This window comes from Tympanuchus pallidicinctus, unplaced genomic scaffold (genome assembly GCF_026119805.1).
Source record: "Tympanuchus pallidicinctus isolate F22 unplaced genomic scaffold, pur_lepc_1.0 scaffold2, whole genome shotgun sequence".
Taxonomy (NCBI): domain Eukaryota; kingdom Metazoa; phylum Chordata; class Aves; order Galliformes; family Phasianidae; genus Tympanuchus; species Tympanuchus pallidicinctus.
The window spans coordinates 31,946,077-31,960,324 of record NW_026294721.1 but is presented as its reverse complement, the minus strand read 5'-3'; the positions used below and the strand labels follow the sequence as shown (position 1 = coordinate 31,960,324).

The 14,248-nt window shown below is 37.7% G+C and overlaps 1 protein-coding gene across 10 annotated transcripts in view; it reads left to right on the top strand.

Moving 5' to 3' along the window:
- The window catches only part of PDLIM5 (PDZ and LIM domain 5), a 116,541-nt gene extending 103,884 nt beyond the window's left edge, over window positions 1–12,657 (top strand). For all 10 annotated transcript variants that reach the window (XM_052682120.1, XM_052682115.1, XM_052682119.1 and 7 more), the window contains 4 exons: window positions 3,662–3,842; window positions 4,860–4,980; window positions 8,654–8,769; window positions 9,435–12,657. In XM_052682120.1, the coding sequence (XP_052538080.1) occupies window positions 3,662–3,842; window positions 4,860–4,980; window positions 8,654–8,769; window positions 9,435–9,524 (508 nt within the window). In that variant the 3' untranslated portion in view covers window positions 9,525–12,657. The remainder of the gene's footprint in view (window positions 1–3,661; window positions 3,843–4,859; window positions 4,981–8,653; window positions 8,770–9,434) is intronic.
- The last annotated feature ends 1,591 nt before the right edge of the window (window positions 12,658–14,248 follow it).

Here is a 14,248-nt window from a genome sequence, read left to right as displayed (position 1 = left end):
GTCTACAGTGAATTTGAAAGATTGCAAAGGCATTTTGGTTTCAAGTTTTATCATAATTACAGTTCATGCCCTTAGTGGTCATGTTACCTATGAAAAGGTAGGAGGAGGATTAAGTGACACTGCACTGTGCATCTGTTTTGAAGCCAGAATATGTTGTGAAATTGGTTACTTTACACGAAGGCATTGAATGACCGTGGCTAGTTAAGCCAAAACCAAAGGCATCTGATAACTTTTTAATATATCTTTAATTATTGATACAGTGATTGTATGAAGATTTCAAGTTCTTCCACAGCTTCAGTAGGTAAGCTTTTGTTTCTGTGTCTGTAAGTATCAAGTTGGAGGCAAACTAAATTTCTCTTGATCTACTTGCTGCGTTAGTCTGATGAACTCCTGACATTTTCTGATGAAGACTTCTGGTTATCAGGCAGTCTCACTGAGTGCTTCAGTGCAGAGTTCACTCTGCCTTTTAAGTCCAAATGTGTTTTCCCTATATCTAGTCTTAGAACGTTTCTTAAGTGTGTCTGCCTCTGAATGGTGATTTGCTTTTGTCACCTTTTCATGGATCTTAATTATCTTAAAGGGACTAGGGAAAAAGTACAAATGGTGCTTCCCTTCAGCATCTTCCATACATCCATATCCCATCTCCATGTATGTCATTATATATCATGATATTTTCAAATGAGGAGAAAAAGAATAGTTAACTACAAAACAATTGGCCTCACCAATTCACCAGATGTGGAAATCCTTTTGATCTTTCTACCACCAAATTTCAGTTCTGGATTTCTATCATAATCGAAGACACGTGAGAAGCTAGATTATTACCATACTAATACATCATGAACATATTGATAAAGTTATACATAGTTACAAATGGAAAAATACTGAAATTATCCTTACATTCTTTGTACATTACTTACTTTTTATTCCAATTTGACCCTGTTTCATTGCTACATATGGGACCCAGATGTTTTACAAGGCTACCAAATATATGTACCTAGTGATCCTTCGGGATGTAACAGTATGTAACTACTGATGTAAATACACCGGAATCTCTTAAAAAATAATAATAATAATAATAAAGTTACTACTGTTTGCCTCCATCTGTGGGTTTGGTTCATGTAGTCTTAGATGGTAATGTCAGCAGTTAGCATTTGAAGCTAGCTTGGAACGAAGGTGCATTCATAGCCAACTGTTGCTAGTTATGTTACCATTCCTTATCATCAACTAGAAGCAAGATGTTTTTTGAGCTCCACTTGTAAAATTTGGCTAGGTTACTAAAAGATAGTTGACAGAAAGGGGTTGTTGTTGTTTTGTTAATGTACATGAAAGAATAAAGTCATTTGTAGCCATCTTCCTAGCATTTCCTGCTCTGGGTACTTCCCATCAGGGTGCACGGCTGTGCCAAATTAGGCATTTTAACTCCTTTTTGAATGAAAGCAGGGAAATAAATTCCTTTGATAACCGAAAGTTATCTTTTTGATCATGAAAGTATGCAGAGACCAGGAACACCTCCAAGTTCTGAATATCATGTTTTAGTTTTTTACATGGCAGGTGTTTATTTTTTTCCAATTTTTTTTTTTTTTTCTTCCCATATGCTTTGGGGCAGCTTTTAAGTAAGAGGTATCATTAAGCTGCAATGTCAGTTTGACATGTTTAAACTATGGCCTGATTAAAAGTGAAATCACATTTAGAAAGTGCTCCTCTGGACACATGTGCAGATGGAGCAAGCCTGCTAATGGAACACCTAGGAAACATTGTGCAGGGCACGGCCACGGCTTCCTGGGGACTTTTGGGAATGAAACTCTGTAGATGCACTCTTGTGCACTTTTCGTCTGGGGTCCTACATGCTGTATTGAATGGCTAACCTCAATATGTCAGAACTGTAAACTGTGGAGAGCTAAATGTTGCAGATGTTGTAAAAATTCCTTCCCTTCTGGTTGCTAGCATGCTTTCTTTCCATTTCATAACTAACCAGGCCTATCATTGCAGTGCAGATGGCCAGAAACTCAATCCTGCCTGTAGCACAGAGAGAGCCTCTTCAATGTCAGTCCTGTCTTAATGAATCTATTAAATTAGCCTGTGCTGACACTGCACCAGGAGAGTGCTTTGTTGTACACAAGGACTTGTATTGTTTGATTGGTACATAACTGAAAGGGCACTGATGCAGAAAGGTGCTTGTATGGCAGCAGGAGGGTATCAGGTTAGGTCAGTGTTTGCACTGTTCAGGCATCCACTGGGATCCCCAGGCTCACTCCTTGAGGGCTGGGAGCTACTCCAGGAACTGTTTCACTGCTTTCTTTATGCTAATCAGAGGTAAATGGAAGAAACTGCTTCAGTATCGTCTTCATTGCAGCATACACATGAATCTGCTTCAGTCTTTCTGTCTTTGACTTCTCCTCCTGTTGAAAATATATGACATTCTCCAGAGAAAACATAGAAAAGAAAGAAAAATAATTATCTGTTCCTCCCAAAGGCATCACTTTCTGCTCATTTATTTTCTTATCTAACAATCAGCACAATCCTGGAAACAAACTTTCAGGTTTTTGTTTCTGTTGTTGTCATTTCTTTGCTCATAGGAGAATGTTTGTCTTATAGAAAAACATCTTTGTTTCTTAATCAGTTTCCAAAATTGTTTAGCAAGTAGGGTGGTGACACTAGCTAACTAAGCACTTCTGCAGTGAAGTATTAGATCAGGAAAAAATCCTGGCTTGTTACTGTAAGAATGGTATCTTTATTAGTGGTATCACAGAAGTGTGAAATTTGATGCTAGAAATGACTTGAGCCACAGTGTTCACTTAAAACACAAATTCTGAAAGGTTGAGTGTTGGTGGGACTCAGGAGGCACCTCATTAAAGTAAATATTTTTGGTGAAAAAATTAGGCATGCTGATTATGTTTTCAATTGAATGCTGATGCAGAGATATATGCCAGAGAGTTGTGACTTAAAAACTAAGATGTTTGTTTGCATAGAAATGGCAGATTTCATTTTGTGCATTAACCATATTGCATTTGCTAGACAAATGCTTTGTGTTTGGGGGAAGGGGAAGGGAGAAGAACTGTTCTTGAAGAAAATGGTCCAATATTAATTAGCTTCTGGGGAAAACAAACAAACTCACAAAAAGCAACTGAATGGTCTATCTTGCAAAAAACTTGCTGTATAAGGACAGCTACGGAATTTTTGTTTTACAAGAAAATGTTGTAATTGGCTCTCAATGGAGTCAAGGGTACTTTAACATTTGTGGCCTTGATACAATTACATGCTGGAAGAGAGCTGATGGTATCACTGAGTCTGTTTGCAGTAGGTAGAAACAGCTGGGAACATGGAACAATTTTCTTTTTTCTTTTCTTTTTTTTCTTCCCTTTTCCTTAGTAGCCACTTCAGCATTGTACACAATGCAATACTAAAACAGGATTTCTGAAATGCCATGAAGTGAAAAGAATTAGTTGTTACTGGGGCCATGGGTCTCTGAGAGATAGTACCATGCAAATAGCACTAGTTGACATTTGGCACTTTCTCACAATCCCATCCAAGGGAAGAGGAGTGGAGCAATACCATATTGTGAACAGTGTGATGGTGTTGCAGAGGTAAATTAGAAGCTTCAGCAGGAATCACATCAATCACTTCAATGACATTTGCTAACTAATCTTTTCTTCCTAACCAGAGGACCTTTCTTGGTGGCCCTGGGGAAGTCATGGCACCCAGAGGAATTTAACTGTGCTCACTGCAAGACTTCCATGGCTTACATTGGATTTGTGGAAGAGAAAGGGGCTCTGTACTGTGAGGTCTGCTATGAGAAGTTCTTCGCACCTGAGTGTTCCAAGTGCCAGAGGAAGATCCTTGGAGTAAGTGATCAGTGGCTAACCCAAACTTTAGTGAGAGCATTAACTACTGTGTTCGCTGCATCTCAGTAATGAAATTCTTAGCCTGTATTCCTCCAGATGTACCCTGGCATACCTCTTATGTTCCCATCACATATGGAGCGTGTATATATAAATATATGTATATATTAAATGTTGAGCCTTTTCAGTCTCTCTCTAATGTTTTGGTAGTGGTGTAGTCTCATTTGATCTTTCAAGTTAAGCCCCTGTTTTCATTAATCTGTTCTGTAACTGTTTGCTATTACTAGATTTTCTTCAGCAAAATGCTTTTAATTGGCAGCTCTTTGCAGAAAAAAAGGAAAAAAAAAGAAAGGAAAATAAATAATCCTCCTTAACCAAACTGGACACTGGGAAACACACTGGTTGGCTAGACTTGAAATAGTGAAATATTCCCTATGGTAATGCTAATAGAAAGATGTATTATCCCACTCGGCCCTAATATTACTAATTTGAGCCTGCCAGCTCATTGCTCGCTGCTTTATTGCAGAAATTGCGTGTCTGTACTCTTATGCAACTGGGGTTATGCAGGGCTTTGGCAGCATGGTTCTCAAGTCATATTTGGCGTTATATTGTCTTCCAAAACAGCACAGAGCAGTAATAATTTTCACTCGCATGATAATTTACGATTAACTATTCACAGACTTCAGGAGATGTCAAAGATACTTCTTCTCATACTTCAGGGGACTGTTGTAGATAAGATCCTAAGTAAGATGAAGAAGGGGAACAAATGAGCTGTTAAATATGTCAGGCTCCTGGTTTTTTGGTAGCTTTATGTAGAATTGTTTCTGACAAATAAGGAAATGCGCCATAAATAAATCACTATATAGAGTTTAATATCAGCAGAAACTGCATGCACAGTGTTCAAAGTAGCAGTAGGAAGCAAAGTATTCTTGAAACGTACCAAGTGTGGAAGCACTGTCACCACAATCTAGTCGTCACATCAAAATAATGTGTTAATAACTCTCTTTCTAATCCCCACAGGAAGTAATAAATGCTTTGAAACAAACTTGGCATGTTTCCTGCTTCGTGTGTGTGGCCTGTCATAACCCTATCCGCAATAATGTCTTCCACTTAGAAGATGGTGATCCCTACTGTGAGACGGGTAAGAAGTAACATAAGCAAAGATTAGTGCAGCTGTGCAGAGAAACAGCTTAATAAGGTTTAAAAAATAATATTAATTCTTTTTTTCTCAAGCTTCACTTTGGTATAGAAGTGTCCTAGCAAATTCGTATAACTTTGGAATTTCAGTTCACGCTAACAACAAATGTAGTAGACACTTTAGTTTGCAGTGAGTTTCTTCTGCAGAAAAGATGGTAAGAACATATTCATTGGTTTCAGTAGGAGCAGGCTTCTTGTCACTGGTTTTACTTGTTGTTTCTTTTAAGTTCTCAACTGTAGGTATCGGTGATACAGCAAAGCATTTTAAGTTGATTTTCTGGTTGGCTTTAAAATAGTTGATCTGCTTATTTACTAAATGAGCAAATATCTGTAGAGCAATGTGCTTTTCTTTGAATAGCCTTATTCACAGTGGGGAAGCTACTTCCAAGAGCAAGCAGTCTGCCCAGGAAGTGTTTGCAGATTCAGTGAAACATAAGGTTAGGATAAAAATAAAAAAGTAAATAAGGACACCGGGAGAAAAATACAGTGATAGGAGTATAGCATATGAAAGCCTGTTGAGCAGTAATATGTGAAAAATGTGGCAGAGAAATTCAGTTTTTTGTTTCTGTTTTTGTGTTTTTTTTTTTTAGTTTTGTTTTGTTAGCACTTCCAGCTAATTGCATCTTCCTATATGATTAACATGAACATTTTTCATTTATATCAATTCCTTAGTTTTCTTAAGAATTCCCTTGTGCTATTTTGTGCTAGGGCAGAAATAGATGTCATCTGTAAAAAAGTTCCACGTAGAATAAAAACAATATATTAGAATTGTCTATTTTTGCACTGTGCATTATTTACATCTGTGTCAGAATTGTCACACAAAGTTTTTCCATGTTTTTCCTCTACTATAAGGAGCATTGCATTTTTACCAAGTGGTGGAAGTAGTTTGACTGGGAAGAAATCTAGTTTGAAATCCTAATAAATTCTTTGAAGCTGAGATTTCCTTCCAAGTTGATCCTACAGCTGTTCAAAGTGGGTGCTATGAAGAATAATAGACGCTGAATGGGTGAAGAAGGCAGGCAAAATTTATCCATATTTTCAGTTGGAGCAGATTTGATGAGGTGTTGGCGGATGTGAAAGGACAAAGTAGATTACTGCTAATTCAGTTACACAAGTAGGGTAACATGTTGCTCCTATTGGATTTTGTGGAGCAGCACAGGAAATGGATATACAAGCAGCATCCTCCAGTGTGACAGCATGGTGAAATTTCATCCTGAAACTGTCTGAAGCCTCTGATCTTGGAGCTATTTGATGATTCAAAAATAGTACCAGAGGGATCGATTACTCCCCTTTGGGTGGAAAGCTCATGACTGGGTTTGTTCTGCTAACACTGAATTCTTGTTCCTCTCACCAAATGACCCATATGTTGTGCGGTGCATTGATTTGTGCTACTGTTACAGCTCCCTTGCACAAAATGCATGCTTTTCTGTGCTCCAAGCAGGAAACATGGATAAAAGGTCAAGAATATTATACTATTTGTGAAATTTATTTCTGAGATAAAAGGTCCTAGTGCAAGTTAAGGCAGACACACAAGATGCTGTTGACAGTGATGTGCTGAGATGGCTCTGGCTCTCTAACTAGATGTTAATTTGAGATGTATGCATTCTTCAAAGACTTTCAGTCCAGCTGGAGTTAAGGGCCTGCAACTAACTTTAAAGGAATAGGGAGTAAATATCACTGCCAAATTTCCTTCTTCCTAATGCAATGAAGGGTTCTAATTTTAAATTTGTATTTGAAATTGTCACACTGATGGTTATCAGTATGAGGGAGCTTTAATCTGCAAAAAGTTCAATTTTATTTTCTTTTATTTGAGTGCTAAAATTTAATTAAATGTGCAAACGTCTACAACTTTACAATATAACAGTTCAGAGTTAGTAACCTAGTTTTGAAAACGCTGCACGCAGGGAGAACTGTATTATTATATGAGAAGTGTGTTGGAAGACTTCTGTGGTATCACAGTTTGAGCATGTGAAAGAAAGTTGATGCCCTTCATTCTGCCTTATCTACTGCTCTTTCTTCAGAAGAAAAGCCAATAAAGTTAGTAACACAAACCATAGTGCACGTTACAAAATGTTGTAATGGCTGGCACCTGGAAAATATCAGTAGAAGATTGTGTGAACATGAATGTGAAGAGCTGAGACAGCATGGTCATGAGACCTTGCCCTTCAGAGGTTTCGGATGGAGGTGTTCTACCATTTGATATTTTCACTGTCTGTCTTCTTAACATTTCCAAATTCATTCCAACGGCATAGACTAAGGAAGGAAATTGGTGAAGGTGTTTCTTGCCACTGATAGCTTTTCTCGTCCAGATGATGCTCTTTGAGATCACTATAGAAAACACTGTTTTACTGAGCTGAAACAGAACTCTCCCTGTGCTGGGCACACATGATAAATCTCTGTTGTCACTGCAGCAATTAACACTGTGGCACATAACTCTCAATAATCAAGCAAAAGAACAGAATCTCCTTGTAGCCTCCTTGCTGCTCCTTTTAAGGCTTCCTGATGAAGGGCCTGAATATCTGATTTCCCTGGAAGTGCTGGAGTGTTACTATAAAGGATACAGTTAAAAGCTTCATTAGAGTTGTCACTTTATAATCCATTTTATGAAGATGTAATATTATGTGACATTATACATTTGGCATGACAGCTTGCTAATCCCAATTTTTTTTCATGTTAGAGCCATAGTGCTATTGTGTTCTGTGCAAGAAAAAGCACTGAAAGTAGAAATAAACAGGAAAGACCAGACGAATTGAAGTTTACGTCTGCACAGATTGAAAGTGGAGGGCTGCAGTGTCTCATGGTCCATAATATGGGTGTGCACAGAGAAGCAACTTTCCCATGCAAGAGGGAGTGTGAGGATGTGGAAGGTTGTATGTGCCTCTCACCCAACTTCACACATATCTCTTGCCCTGCTCTCTCTTTTTCAAACTCTCCACTGCCATAAAAATAATGGTATGAATACTTTCCTACTATGCTAGTTGCTAATAACCATCCTGATGCCATAGTGGTACTTTTTGTTAAATGCAATAAGTATACTGGCTAAAGCCCCTGGGTTTTTAGGTTGTGTTTTAAAGACCCACGAAATAAGCTCTAGTGACTGGAAGACTCTGACTTGTTATAAATTGCTATATTCTATTTAGGATGGGAGGCTAAATATTGTATGATTTTGTGTAAAACAATCTAGGACAAATATTGTGCCAGAATGCAACCAAGGAGGTTTGTCATGTAAGCAGGCAGCATGAAACCGGGGCATGCTTTCAAAGCACAATCTGAGAGAACATAAGTAGCAGGCAGGGTCTGTACTGGTGCCCTGCAGGGAGTGCATTCCCCCTCCTGCTGAGCACTCTATTGTTCTCAAGGAAATGAAACACCAAGGAGATGGAAGCAGTGCTCATTCTGCTCAGTTGAAAGGATAAGAAGGGGAAGAGAACTGAATGACCAATGAAAGGAGGATATCCCTTTCTTTCAGTCTAGGTCCTCTTTATACTGTGTACCTAATAATACAAAAGTCAACGAGTGCAGACCCACTGCCACTGAAAGGAAAAGCACAAAGATTTCTAGGGGTCAGTCTTGCTTTTCTGTGTATACTTCATCTTAAAAATTTGTGTTTGCTGCAGATTACTATGCCCTCTTCGGTACTATGTGCCACGGCTGTGAATTCCCCATTGAAGCTGGAGACAGGTTCCTTGAAGCCCTGGGCCACACTTGGCATGACACTTGCTTTGTATGTTCGGTAAGAAAAGCTATTCTACTTTTTAAACAAACCCATGGCGGCAGTACTTGTGCTAACCTGACTGATATGGGAGTTACAGCTAAAATGCCTTTCAGTCCTCAGAACCCAAACAAAAAGCACTTTCACAGTTATTTGGAAGGTATGTTGCTATTGTGAGCCTTTGGCACCCGTCCAGATGCTTTGGCCTGAGTTGCAGCCCTGTGTCCTAGCATTTAACCCTTGACATTTACTTCCCTAAAACAAACGTTTAAGGCCATAAAGGAACAGGCTGCATTTCTTAGGTATCAAGAGTGCTTTTGACATAAAGATACTATAGCCAAAGTATGATCTTCTAAGATTCAGTGGCATTCTCTCTTACTGTCTCTCACACACACACACACAAACACACACACCCCCACACACCCCAAAATCCTGTTATCCTGCTGGTGGGATAAATTTTTGTAAATGCTGCTCCAAGTTAAGAACCTATCGACTTAAAGCAGGCTATGCTTGCATTGACCATTAACTCTGCATCACAGAGAACACCCCTGAAAAAAATGGTAATAATTGTTAGGCTTTGAATATACTTTTACATACTATAGTGCCATGACTAGGCATTCTGAATAATGTGTAGTGCAATTCCTCCATCTGAATTGGGTGTTGTTTTCTTTCTGATCCCATTTCAGGTATGTAATGACAGTTTGGAGGGTCAGACTTTCTTCTCGAAGAAGGACAAGCCACTTTGCAAGAAACATGCTCACTCTATCAACATCTGATTCTTGGAACTCATCTTATTTAGCAAGTGTACTGAGCAGAAGGAAAGGTCAAAATGTCTGTGTTCAATAATTGGTTAGAATTATTTATATATGCTATGTTAAAAATGGAAGAGAAATGTGGAAAGTTTAGGTGTTTGTACACTATTTTTAAAGTCCTTATCAGTTAGGGATTTGCTTCATAAAAAGATGGGAATTGGGAATCGAACCCAAGCCAAACTATTAGAGTGCCTTTACATCTGCGCTTGGCGTATTATCAGGTTCGTGATTTTATGACCACATATATATATATACTTACATATGAGAAGGGAAACTTCTCTAAAAATAAATAGCTGATACTAATGTGTTGGTTTTGCTACTGTTCAACAAACAAAATGAGATTGGCTTCAGTGATCCAGATCACTTTATTTTGCTGATGTTTTCTAAAGTGTATCTAGAAGTACTGAAGCTAAACTCCTTTAAAAAGGAACTCAAAGCAAAAATAGGCTTACTTGGTATGAATGCAGTTCAACAACGAATAATCATCTGATGCTCTGATATATGAAGCCGTATCTGTGCTTTTAGCAGGAAGGTCTCTGATGGGCCTGCAGAGTACGTATGTTTTTACAAAGCAATTAAGCATAGATGGCAACACGAGCAAACAGGAGTGACTTAGAAGAGGCCACTTGAAAGAAAGCGTAGAAGGGATACTGTTCCTTACATCATGGCATGTACTACCAGAACACTAGCCAAAACAAAGTGCTAGTTGAGTTGCATTTGACAAGACAGAAATGTCAGATTAGATCTTCAGAACAAGGAACTGGGAGTCCTCTGTTCACAGCTGAAGTTTTAGGAAGCTTTCAGTACCTTGGGAAGGAAATCACATTGAATCTATGCATAAAAGTGTTTATAACTTAAATGTGATGCTTTGGTGTTTAATGAGGGAAGCTTCTGAAATGCAACTGAGGATATTGTTTTTCTCTTAGTGCACTATTTATGATGTAGCTTATAAATATGTATATTGGTGGTGTGCCAGGTAGTGTACTGAAGACTTATTTTCTTGCTCAGCTGTTAATATTTTTATTAGTTTTGCTTTTTTCTCTCTTTTCCAGCAGATGCAAGGAATATATTGTTAAATAATGTAAATTGAGTCAAGCAGTCCAGTATTTCTTAGTTCTTGCAGGGGAAAGGAGACAATACTGCCATTATGCATTTATTGCAAGCCAGGAGATTTTACCAATCCTGTATGAATTTCACTTCCACAAAGAGAGTCAGCACGAGACTTGTGCACTAGCTAATTTTCACTTGTCTTCAAATTAGGGCTGAAGTGGTATGGAGCAATAGTAAGCACATAGGGGAGGGGTGATGACCCTGCATGGGATGAATTTACTCCAGCAGAGTTGCACAACAGAGGATGCCCTCTTGGGGCTATGTTAGATTTCTGATGCAAAATACATTTATGTGCTATTAAATTCAACTGAGATTTTAGAGCTGAATTGTGTTAGGCTTCAGTGCTCTTTCCAACACACATTCAAAATGACCATTTGGCCATTTAGTGATCAGGTTTTTTGTTTGTTTTCTTCTGATTTCTTTTTTTTTGTTTGGATTTTTGTTGTTGTTGTTTGTTTTTCTAAATGATAAAAAGAAGTTGTTTAGACATAAATTCATGGAAAAAAATACAAAAAATTACTATGGTTGAGTGAGAGGGAATGTCAACAAAAGGGGGGGGGGGGGGGGGAAATGCACCAAAATTGCTGTACTGAAAGATGGAAAGGTATTTCTTTATAATTCAGTTAAACAGATTTATATGATGGGCTGTTTCATTTTTTTCACTTTATTTCCTGAGGATGTTTTTCTTCAATACTACTGTTTCATTTTTAACTTCTGGTGGTATGGAAGAAATGTCACAAAGCTGTTTAAGATGTTTATACTATTATAGATGTAACCTTCTGTGAGTCTACCTGAAAATCAAAAGGGTGGAAGCTGAATGGATGAGATAACAGCAATATGAGCCAGTTTACTTTTGAAAAAAATGGAATGTGGGAAAACGAGACCTAAGAGCTAGATGTCCATACAGCTACATTGCTGTTTGAGGGAGAGGATAGGAATGCACAGGGTAAGGTGGTATTTTCTGCAGTTCAAACCTCACAATTTCTAAGTAGGATAGAAACTCTTCAGTGGGTGCAAAGTTTGTCAATGTTCTTACAGTCAATTTGATTTTTTTCCTTTTTTCTTCTTCTCCTTCTTTTCTTTTTTTTTTTTTAATTTTAGGTTCATAATTTTTATTGAGTTTATATTTCTTAATTCATATGCTCTAGCATTTGAACTTTCACAGTTGTTAGTGAAATTGAGGACAAGCGCCTGAAAGGCTCCATTAGGACTGCTTCATTTAGCTGCTTTGTGTTTTAGCTTTTGGTATGTTTTTTTGTTTAAAATTTAAAAAGGAAGCATAGAATCACCGATATATAATGAGTATTTAATGGCTTTCTCAAATTATCTAAATCAACTAAGACAAAAAGGAAAATATTGTTTGTTGTTATTTTAATAAGTGAGATTTTAGTAGAGCACTTTATAATAATGCCATATATCTCACTGAATATTTATTACTTTTTTGTTGTTTAGGACTATTTCATACTGGTGGTTTTATTTGTCAGCCTACATACTTACCTCTGGAATCTTTTGGCATGTCAATGTGCGTGTATTTATGTATACTTACCTAGGTATGCACGTGTGTACATTGAGACATACATATTTGTGCACATATGCATACATATATTTGATTGAAGACTTGACATGGCAAAAATCAGAGCAGTTTCATTATCATTTGATTTTGCTTGCTTGTTTTTAAAATTCCCAGCTTCATAAAATAGATCTATATCATTCATGTTTTGAGGCAAATTTAGAAAGTCAGGAAACTCTTGTTAGTAACCTAACTACTGTAGGCTTTTGCATGCATTTTCAGCCAGTAATTCCTTTTTCTTCCAAAACTGTGTTGAGAGAATTGGATTTAACTCTGTTTGAAGTTAGAAGATCTTTATAACTAAATAATTGAATCATGATGAGTATTTCAGTAAATTTAACTAAATGATTCAGAGTTATGTGTAAATATAATAAATGCTTAATATAACAATGCAATAAACTTATAAACAAAAGTTAAGTAATGGTTAATTATGTGTCTGTCTGTTCAGCTACACACCTGTCTCCTTATGGAGCTACATACAAATGAGTAAGAAAGGGAAATATATCCATTCACAGATTAATTTCTTGCGTTTCCTTTTTTTAATTGTTTTTAATTACTCTGAACAATCTGCTGGTTTTTTTCCCAGCAATTTGCTTGTTTGTCTTTAAAAGGTTTGAGCATTGCATTTTTGGTTGTTCACATTTGAAAATTTAAAATATATTTCTTAAAAGCCACAATCAAAAAGTATAAAAAAGAGAACTCTCTATCTGTCTGTGGTTGTTTTGCAGTTGCTGGACTTTTGTTCTGATTCAGTCAGTAAAGAAAGTCATTACTGTACACACAAATAAATATTATTTGAGCTGCTTATTCTTCAAGTAAGATTGAAAGGTTTTTTGCACAAAGAAGAACCTGGGTTTTCTGGTGGATAGCAAGTTGACTACGAAGCCAGTGCAATGTCCCTGTGAAAAGACCATTGCCTTCCAGGGACACACTAGGCAGAGCCTTGCCAGCAGGTCAAGGCCTCTCACCAGTACAAGGGAGGCGTACACACGCTGGAGCAAGTCCAGTGAGGAGCCAGAAATATGATGAAGGATTTAGAGCATTGTTTAGTGATGAAACTAGGTAGTTGAGCTTGATAATCTTGAAGGTCTTTTCCAACTCAAATTATTCCACAATTCTGTCTCTCCTCTGGGGAGGGGCTGAGATAGATGGGATAGTTCCTCCTGGAGAGGAGAAGGCTCAGGGATCTTGTCAACATGAGGGGAGTAAAGATAATGGAAACAAGTCCTGCTCACTGGTATCTTGTGACAAGGAACTGTGGGTGGTCAGGTACTGGCACAGGTTGCGCAAGGAGGTTTGGATTTCTCTGTCCTTGAAGATTTGCAAAACCTGACTGATCGTGGTCACCTGCTCTGAACAGGGGACTAGACAAGGTCCCTTCATTTTGAAAGGTGGATGGACAAAGACACCCTTCCAAGCCTTGGTGTGATTGATTCTCCATCTTCTAAAGTTGGAAGTAATCTTCTAAAGTTGGAAGTAAGTACTGAACACTGTGAAATATGTAACAATGTAAAACTCAGATTTGGCTGATTGCTATTTATTTGCATCCTTTACTTCTATTCCACCACCCAGATAGAATAATTTACAACGTTTGTTTAAATGTGTTTTATATTGTATATAATGTGTTCAGACTGTTCAAGGCAATACTATCTGCTCTGACAGGCACTATCTGATGCTGTACTTAGCCTTGGCACAAAGCGTTCTCTGCTTTCATTGCAGGATTCTTAGCCATCAACTATAACATGGCCAATTACTTCATGATAACACTGGTCTCATAAAACTTTCCTTAGCTGAATCTCTCTTAACTAGGCAAATGTGCTGTTATTTTCTACCTTTATTTACACAAGCAAAGGAAAACACTGCACATAGCTCTATAAAATTTAGAGGCAACTTTACAGAAAACTTGCCTCCCCTTTAGCGTTTAGGCTATGAATGAGACAAATGCAAGTCTATTTGCAAACAGTATATTAAACTCCAGAAGCCAAACTTTTAAAGGCATCAGGTCTGC